This window comes from Vipera ursinii (assembly GCF_947247035.1).
Source record: "Vipera ursinii genome assembly, chromosome: 6".
Taxonomy (NCBI): Eukaryota; Metazoa; Chordata; class Lepidosauria; order Squamata; family Viperidae; genus Vipera; species Vipera ursinii.
The window spans coordinates 57,381,479-57,390,836 of NC_139515.1; the positions used below are offsets into that span (position 1 = coordinate 57,381,479).

The following is a 9,358-nucleotide window of genomic DNA, read 5'->3' on the forward strand; positions in this document are numbered from 1 at the left end:
ATTCAGGTTAGCACAGACCAAATTGAACTATTGAACAGAAAATGACTATTTTAAGTTTCAAGAGCACTGATTTAGGAGGATTGGAAATTCCCAGTCAATTGCTATTATTAACAGACATCTGTCATGAGCATCTCATGGGATGAATGAGGATATTTGCACATTGATGTCATCAGATGTCATGATGCAAGAATGTAGTTGTGTGACTATTTCATTATGGTTTGTTACAGATATTGCCATAACTGGTAGTAATAACATGAACCAAGGAGGAAAACAAAGTGGAATAAAGTTTAGTCTGGCTGTGTTTTAAGATCTGGGTTAAGAAGAACTGACAGAAAAGAGATAACCTGGATTTATTTGAATTAATATTTGGTCTTCCCACAATTCAATAATTGGTCTGTTCATTTGTTCTGGTGTAATAAAAAACCTATTTCTTATGGCTCACTTAGTGCAGCTTAAAGATATTGTTCTTTGTAGAAGGCACTTTATTCTTCCTATTCTGCGGAGGAGAAAAATCATCTCGAGAAATATAATTTATACCTTATGAAATAAATGGCAAATTCAAAAGGATTTTATGAATATATGCTCATTAAAAATAAAAAAGAAATGCTGAATGAATCTCAGAAAGAAGCTGTCTTAGTTTTCATTTTACCATTTTCATTGCTTTCCATGGCATTTGTGGATTTTTTTCCTAGAGTTGCTTCAAGAAATTGGGACAGCTTTTTTATTTGGTCACTTTTTCAACAGCCAAACTTCATTGCGCCGTCCATAGGGTTTCATGGGAGGATCGTAACCATTGCAAAAATAGAAGTCCTTGCAGAAGGATGCCTCATTTCCTAAAGCAGAGGTTAACTTGGCTGCATAATTCACATAGTCTACTTCTTTAGCATAGCCTCCAAACTGCCTATGAGGGGAAAAAGAACAACAGTTAAAAAAATTCATGTGTGATCAGCCCAAATCATGTGTGAACGAATTCCAGGGAGAGGAATCTGAAAATGAATGTATCAGAGATGACAGTATTTATATTTGACAGGAAAAAGAATGAATGATTAAAAGTTATATATAATAAAAGTTAAAGGTAAAGGTAAAGCTTCCCCCGCACATGTGTGCTAGTTGTTTCCGACTCTAGGGGCCGGTGCTCATCTCCGTTTCAAAGCCGAAGAGCCAGCGCTTGTCCGAGGACGTCTCCGTGGTCATGTGGCTGGCATGACTAGATGCCAAAGGCGCACGGAACGCTGTTACCTTCCCACTGTAGGGGTCCCTATTTTTCTACTTGCATTTTGACGTGCTTTCGAGCTGCTAGGTTGGCAGAAGCTGGGACGAGTAACAGGCGCTCACTCTGTTACGTGGCACTCAGGATTCGACCCGCCAAACTGCTGACCTTCTGATCGACAAGCTCAATGTCCTAACCCACTGAGCCACCGCGTTATAAAAGTTATATATAAACAAATTAAAACAGGCAGATTAATTTGTGTACTTTAGTAAAATTTTTTACTGAAGATGGAAAAGTGGGCAGAAAAATGTTAAAATGTACAAATTCTGATAGAAAAATAGTGGTTAGTAGGTAGCTTTTGAAAGGAATGAACATTTTTTGAAGGAAGCAAAAAATGGTTGTGTATAAGAGCATGCTTCTGGGCACTTTGCTATAGGGAAGGTATATCAGGAGGATCAAACAAGTCGACTGAAGCAAAAATAGAGCACTTAAGCAATGGATGCTTTATAACAATAAGAGATAAGATTAGGAGTTAATGGGTGCCAAATATATGTAGGTTGAATTTTGTAGGTTGTGAATGATCAATACAAAATAAGTATTTGTAAGCGATATAATTATTAGATGGAATGAATAAGGATTGAATCACAAAACAAACACACAAACAAAGAGTGAATGGATTGAGAGGAGCACCAAGAATACTGTTGATGGATAAGGTTGATGAGATTCTGAAAAAAAGAACCGTGAGAAGTTAAAAAAAAAAGAGAAAGAAATCCAAAGCATTAATCAGAATGTAGTGGAACAAGGAAGATAGAAACTTATATATAGCAAGTTGCTTGGTGTAGGCTAGATTTAGTTATACAGTGAAACCATATTTAAAAGGGCTTTTTGAGGGGAGGGGATATGCCTTAGTCCAAAATGTCCACTTAATAGAAAAATAGGCCAGAGTTGTGATTCATGTTAATTGTGTAAGGACATCATTATACAAATGAGATAAAACATTGTGAATATTGTAAAATTAAAGTAAAATTAATATCAGTTATTTGGGACAGGGATCCAGAAAGAAAGTGTTCCATTGCATCCAAAATCTGCTAAATGTTAACTTGATGTTTCAATGTATTTCTTCTTTTTCTTTATTTGGTGATTTTTTTGGCTTATTATTGCTTTCTCAACGGATGCGGTGGCTCAGTGGGTTAGGACGCTGAGCTTGTCGATCAGAAGGTCGGCAGTTTGGTGGGTCGAACCCAGAGTGCCGTGTAGCAGTGTGAGCACCAGTTACTCGTCCCAGCTTCTGCCAACCTAGCAGTTCGAAAGCACATAAAAAAAATGCAAGTAGAAAAATAGGGACCACTACGGTGGGAAGGTAACAGCGTTCCGTGCGCCTTTGGCGTCTAGTCATGCTGGCCACATGACCACGGAGACATCCTTGGACAAGCGCTGGCTCTTTGGCTTTGAAACGGAGATGAGCACCGGCCCCTAGAGTTGGAAACGACTAGCACGCATGTGCGGGGGAACCTTTACTTTTACCTTTACCTTATTGCTTTCTCATATCCTGCATTTTTCTTAATGATCCTTACCCCACAAAGGATTAATGTAATGTGTAGGTATGCATATAACGTATGTCTCAATACCAAACTCTTTTCCTTAAATAAAAGTAGCAGGCAGAATTAATTCAATTGTTTTAACTCAGGGGTGTCAAACTCAATTTCACTGAGGGCCGCATCAGCACTGCGGTTGCCCTCAGGGGGCCGGGTGGGTGTGGCCAGGGTGGGCGTGGCCTACTGGGTGGGCATGGCCAGCTCTACATCGTTCGCATCAAGCGTGTCTATGGGGGCCTGGGCAGGAGTGGGACAGATCTGAGGGTCTCTGGCAGAAGGAGGGTCTCTGGGCCAGGGCCAAGGCAGTGGGGGCCGTTCCCTCACTGTTTCCAGGATGGCTTCGCGGGCCAAATGAAACCACTTTGCGTGCCGGATCTGGCCCCCGGGCCTTGTGTTTGACATGTCTGTTTTAACTGATTCAGAGAAATCCTTGCTTTCAGAGCGGTAGCTTATCCACTCTCAGGACTTTTGTTTGGGTTGTTTCACAGTTATTTCATTTCACTTCATGGGGCCACAGAATCTGAAGTAGCCAAGTTCAAGATCCAGTTTGATCTAATGCATACACATAATACTGGGTCTTAATTTTGTTGAATTGTCAACATATGTAATATCTTACATAATTATATTAACTAAACTAAATTTTAAAATGCTTCAATTAACTTAAAAGCTAATGTTTCAATAGGGTAGCTATAATTCCCATTTGATCCTTGTATCTAGAAGAATCATGCCTTGATACAGAGATACTGTCTTTTGAAATATATGGCAGCTGTTGTGAAAATAAAACTATATTTTGGACTGTGCTATTAGAAAAATGCTTAGTACCACTGCTTGATGAAATAAACACTTAAGACAACTCACTGATCCAAAGTTAACTATGATTATAGTTTTCTGAATATTAAAAATTAAAAAAGATAATAAAATCCAAAAGTATTTCTAGAAAATAATGCCGCTGGGGGGGCCCCCCCGAAAGCCCTAATAAGCAGGCATATACATAGAATGAAGGCTATTGCTAAGCACATTGGTTTGTGCTTAAATTGTAAGCCGCCCTGAGTCTTCGGAGAAGGGCGGGATATAAATGGGATTAAAATAAATAAATAAAATAAAATAAATAAAAAAATCTTGTGCTCCCCAGTTGTTCAAGGTCAATAGCTTTGTTAGAGAAGATGGTAAGATTTCAGGTTGAATACATCTGGGAAGCACCAATTTAAAGGAAGTTAATTGCAGCCATGGACAAATCTACCAGTCCTTCAGTCAAACTTGTTTAAAGAAACTTACGTAGAATAAACAACCATTTCTTCCCTTTTCTCAACCCGGATGCTCTCATCACTCGGTGAAGGGGGGTTGTCCTGGAACTGGCTTGGAATCCGTAGCAGGACTTTCACTTTGTGCTGCAATAAGCCGTCCTCTGCAGGAAAGACTGTGCTACACACTGGAGCCATCATCCCCATGCCAGCTCCTGATAGTAAATGAATAATTGGTTCTTCTTTATTGAGAAACAAAATTATGTTCACCTACAAATTTATTTATTTATTTATTTATTTAGTTACATTTATATACCGCCCTATTCCCTGAGGACTCAGGGCGGTTTACAGGGAATTAAAAAATCCAGGTTTTTAAGTGTTGCAAATATACCGCTAAGCAACTGAGTATAAAGAAAATCTTGAAAAGGGAATCTCACCTTGATTATTGCTTCCTCCAACATATTTAAGAAGCTTCAGCACTCCTTCACGTAAAGCCTCGTCAAAGGGCTTTCCAGAGAGTTCAACACTGGCAAACATCCCACCTTCATATGTCCTTTCCTCATAGGCTACATCATCCTAGTATTCCAAGAGATTTAAAAAAAAAGACCAATTGTTGCAATTGCGATAAATATTCATACAAAAAGGGCAGCTCATTGCAAGAAGTAATATATAGGTTGGCTACTTTCCTGACAACCAGAAAGCTCCTTGAGAGAGATAATGAATCATCTACACATAGGTCTCCTATTCAAAGTGTAGTTTTGAAAAATAAATCCCATTTAATCTTTAACCCAATTCTAACCATAACACCATTCTACATGTGATGCTCTACAATTATTGTCAGAGAGGCATTAATGAGCCAAGAACCCTGTTCTAGCCTGATTTCCATCTCCTGTCCAAGGTTTTTGCCACCAACTGTCCAATGGATGACATAAAGTGCTGTAATAATTGCAGTATATTTATACAACTACATGTAAGCAAATTAAAGAATTATATAAAGTACATGCAATAAATAAATGCTAATATTAAGCAAACAGAAAAACTACTTCTTCACAACAGAATATCCACCAAGAAGTAGAGAACTGGCCTCAATCACTCTAAGACTGAATTCAGGTACTAAGTGTTGGAAACTACGTATATAATTGTGCAGGGACACTTATAAGTTTGCAAAACTATCTTCTGTTTAAAAAGAAAATCTGCAGCAGTACTGTCTCCAGGGCTTTTTTTGTCACAGAATGCTCAGAACGGAGTTCCGGCACCTTTTTTGGATGGAACCTTGTATGATAGGCAAGGCGGATTGTATGACATGTGTGAGTTCCGGCACCTTTTTCTTTTACAAAAAAAGCACTGACCGTCTCCATTACAAGCCAATGAGGTACAGGCTTGCTTACTTGCCACGATGTATTTAATTGAGGAAAAATATATATAAGAAATGGGACAAATGTAGAACTGAGCATCTGAGACAAGGCCATGGCTGGCAGGCTGCCATGCAGAAAAAGAATGGCCCCAATTTCCTCCCTGGCATGTCCAGACTCACACTATATATATAAAAAATCCCGTATGAAATCATGATGCACCTCTACTTATCACAAATGACTTTACATAAAATGATAAACCATAATGCAATTTATTTATGGCTTACAACATATGTGTCAGGCTTGGGTGCTTCTAAACCAGGGGTGTCAAACTGCCGGCCCACGAGCCGGTCACATCATGCAGAAGCCACGCCCACCCCATTGCCGGCAATGGCAAAACTGTTCCGATACATTGCGTGATGTCACATGATGTCACGAGTTTGACATGTCTGTTCTAAACCATGGCTAAATGAAGTATAAATCTGGTCATTCTAATTTGATCAACATAGTCACTAAAAGAGACCATAGCTTAGTGCATTGAATGAATCCAGTGGATAACAATGAGTTACACAAATCAATAGATTAACTCAGTAGAAGTCAGTTTTGTTTCTATGATATCTTATCATTATTAGTTTAAATCAAATAATTTTAGATTTTTCTTTGTTTTTTCCCTTTTCCTATATTTTAGTTTATATTAATTGTATTGTGTTTAAAATGTTCAATACAATTATATATTTTAAAAGAAACATAATGAGGGACCTGCAACCTACATGCAGCCCTAGAAGGATATAAGCTTTCCTTGCATGACTTTTGCAACCATGTTTTTCAGCAGCAGCTGAATTTAGGGCCATTCTTTTAACTGTGTCATGGCTGAAAAAATAATTGTACTAAACCTTAAGTAGGGGTGAAAGTTTTGGTCCTGTCCCCATGAATCCTTAAACAAAACACATGCACATATTTAAATTGGCTATGAAAAGACTGCTCAGCCCTGATATAGGCTGCTTCCTAAAACATGGTCATGTTGGCATTGGCATGACATTGGGAGAAGTAGGACTGGAAAGAGCTATTTTAAGCCCATCATTGGGGTCATCAGTGGAGTTGTAGGCACACAACTCCATGCAATTAGAGTAAATTTTCGATATACACATAGAACTCCTGTTCTATTTCATTCTCATTTATTTGAACACTAAGCAAACCATTCTAAATTCCTTAGGGGAAGGTGGGATACAAATATGGCAACTACATGATAGATTTGGAACACAAACATTCATGCTGAGTAGTAGGAGAAAATACTACCAGCTGTGAAATAGCTAGTAATTTGCCTTCTATGCCTTTCATAGAAAGAAAATGTAAAATTTGACTAGCATCTAGGCTGTTGGTTTTCCATATCACAGTACAAGGATTGGGCTGTGTGTGTGTTATTCCTCAGTGTGCAATTAAGTTCATACAAGAAAGAAAATGTTCACGTTATATAGATGGAATAGTTGCAGTCATAAGCCTACAACTGGGAGCTATAAAGGATTTAAGATATGTGGCTTGCTAAGTCATGTAAAATACTTCAAAAAATTGCAACTACAGATAATTTTGCATCTTCAACCTGGGCCAAATGGAATATGTGCTGGAAATTGTGTCTGGAGGCCATAAGGGTCGAGATGAAGAGAATCATATTGAGGCTCATATAAGGGAAGACAAAAGAATTGTTGATTCAGGAAACAATGGATTCCAAGATGGTATCAACTTGAGCTTTGCAGGAGTGGTGCTCTCCCTGAAAGAACCTATCTGGAGTTCTCATTCAGCTCCTGTTAAAGGAAGCCATAGCTAGGGAAGCATTCCCCAGTTTGAATGTAACAGTTTTTCTTGGAATTAGAGCTGCTGCCCATGGTCACTTGTGACATCCTATTTGGACTACTATAACTCACTCAACAAGGATCTGCCTTTGAAGACTGTCCCAAAATTCAATTACAGAATATAGTTACTCACATGCTAATAGAAAGAATTCAAGGCTACTGTTACAGTAGTACAGCAGTATGCACGGTTGCTGGTTTGTTTCCAAATGCAATTGAGGTTGCTGGTTATAACCTATGCAGCTTGTGGTCTGATTTTCTTCAGGAGTACCTACTCCAAATAGAATCTAACAGCTCAAGATCAGTGGGCCGAGGATGCATGTTAAAAGCACAGACACACTGCCCTGTGTGGTATGACAGAAGGCAGGTTGGAACCAACATACTCTGTTGGCCTCTCTTTATGGAATAGTTTCCCTCAGATGAGAAGAGTATTTTCACTTTTTTTCACAAATTGTTAAAAGATCCAATCTGGGTCAGTCACCGGGACCAGAGGTTTAGTCTTCCAAGCTTTCCAACTTGTACTGGAGCCCATTCTCAGGGAACTTCTCTTTTACCAGAATGTGTGAATTGGGCTATTCTATGCATAGTATTTATGTGGTGCCTGGTTGCGAGTGGCTTTTACTAGTTAATTGGGGTGTTGACGGCCAGCTATTAAGTCATTGGCTGCTGTTTCCTTGTGCTGCCAAGTCTTCCGCTCCTAAGTTCCTGATAAGCTGGTGGTAAAGCAACAGTCCTGCTGACTGACAAGGGGCCCATTGCCCAGGCTTGTTGAATTGTTAAGAGTTGGTCCTTTGGGGGCTGAGATTAGTATGTTAACCTCGAATGAGAAGATTGCTCTTTTCAAAACATCTGGATCACATCAGATTGAGTTTGCCTGAATTAAAGAGCAGAGCAACTTCTCCTTAATGGGCAGCAATAGCAAACATTACCCGTTCTAGCAGTCACCCGGTGATTGTACAGGGTTTATGCCAGGGGTCTTCAAACTTGGCCCTTTTATGACTTGTGGACTTCAACTCCCAGAATTCCTCAGCCAGCTTTGCTGGCTGAGGAATTCTGGGATTTGAAGTCCACAAGTCATAAAAGGGCCAAGTTTGAAGACCCCTGGTTTATGCAGTCTGTTGAGCTATTTCTTGCTTAATCGCTTTTGGTTAAGCCAAAATTGACTCGGTTTGCACTACACACCACACGACAATGTGAATGAATGAAGCCCCCAGGTGCCCATTTCTTCCTGTCGTTCCTTCTGGGAGGCTCCAGTTCCTTGTCCAGTCGAGTGGCGACCAAGAGGATTCCTGTGGCCCTATGCCAGGGGTAGGCAACCTCGGCTCTTTTATGACTCATGGACTTCAACTCCCAGAATTCCTGAGTCAGCATAGCTGACTCAGGAATTCTGGGAGTTGAAGTCCATGAGTCATAAAAGAGCCGAGGTTGCCTACCCCTGCCCTATGCAAACCCCGCCCTCTTTCCTACCTTCTCCCCCCTGCTCAGAACTCGGCAGGGCCAAACCTCCGCGGTGCCAAAAAGGGAATTTCTGATCATTCCAAACATGTTGTTCGGCTCTGGCGGACGATCCGCTCCGCAAGAAGCAGCACTTCCCGGCCGATTGGGCTTCGCGCAGAGAGGCAAAGGCGGCGCGCCGCTCTGCTCCGCCCTCCCGGCGCTCAGCCACTGCTGGGCCCGGCGAGGGAAGGGCGAAGAACGAAGGGAAGCGAGCCGCAGAGGCTGGGTGAGCCGACGTGAACCAGAGCGCGAACAGCACAGTCGCCCATTTCGCTGTGCCTGCAGACTGGGCGGTTGTGCCAGACAAAAGAGGAAGAAGTTGCCTGAAATGGTATAGGGTTTCCTGCCTGAGCAGTGGGTTGGACTAGATGACCTCCAAGGTCCCTTCCAACTTTTATTATTATTATTATTATTATTATTATTATTATTATTATTATTATTATTATTATTATTATTATTATTATTATTATTATTATTATTATTATGTTAGTTTGGCAGGATTTTTTTGTCGTTGTTGAGAGGAGAAGAAGAAGAAAAGCTTTACTCCCGCGCCGCCTCCAACAGTTCGAAGGGTAGAAATTAAAGGGACCGAAGCTTTTCCCAATAAGTAGTAGAAGTT

The 9,358-nt window shown here is 40.4% G+C and overlaps 1 protein-coding gene across 1 annotated transcript; it reads right to left on the bottom strand.

Moving 5' to 3' along the window:
* Positions 1-350: 350 nt before the first annotated feature.
* On the bottom strand, positions 351-9,056 carry HEBP1 (heme binding protein 1). Its single transcript, XM_083366766.1, has 4 exons — positions 8,710-9,056; positions 4,484-4,622; positions 4,081-4,261; positions 351-901 (listed from the first exon to the last, which is right to left on the bottom strand). The coding sequence occupies exons 1-4, from the start codon at positions 8,785-8,787 to the stop codon at positions 730-732; spliced, it is 570 nt and encodes a 189-aa protein (XP_083222892.1). The 5' UTR covers positions 8,788-9,056; the 3' UTR covers positions 351-729.
* Between the last annotated feature and the right edge of the window lie 302 nt (positions 9,057-9,358).

Bases quoted from the DNA above. Each gene is read 5' to 3' on its own strand.
- HEBP1 (XM_083366766.1), bottom strand. From the start codon at position 8,787: ATGTTTGGAATGATCAGAAATTCCCTTTTTGGCACCGCGGAGGTTTGG. The intron at 4,623-8,709 runs GTAGGAAAGAGG...TTGGAATACTAG, and splicing joins TTCTGAGCAGGGGGGAGAAG to GATGATGTAGCCTATGAGGA. The intron at 902-4,080 runs GTAAGTTTCTTT...TTCCCCTCATAG, and splicing joins GAAATGGTTGTTTATTCTAC to GCAGTTTGGAGGCTATGCTA.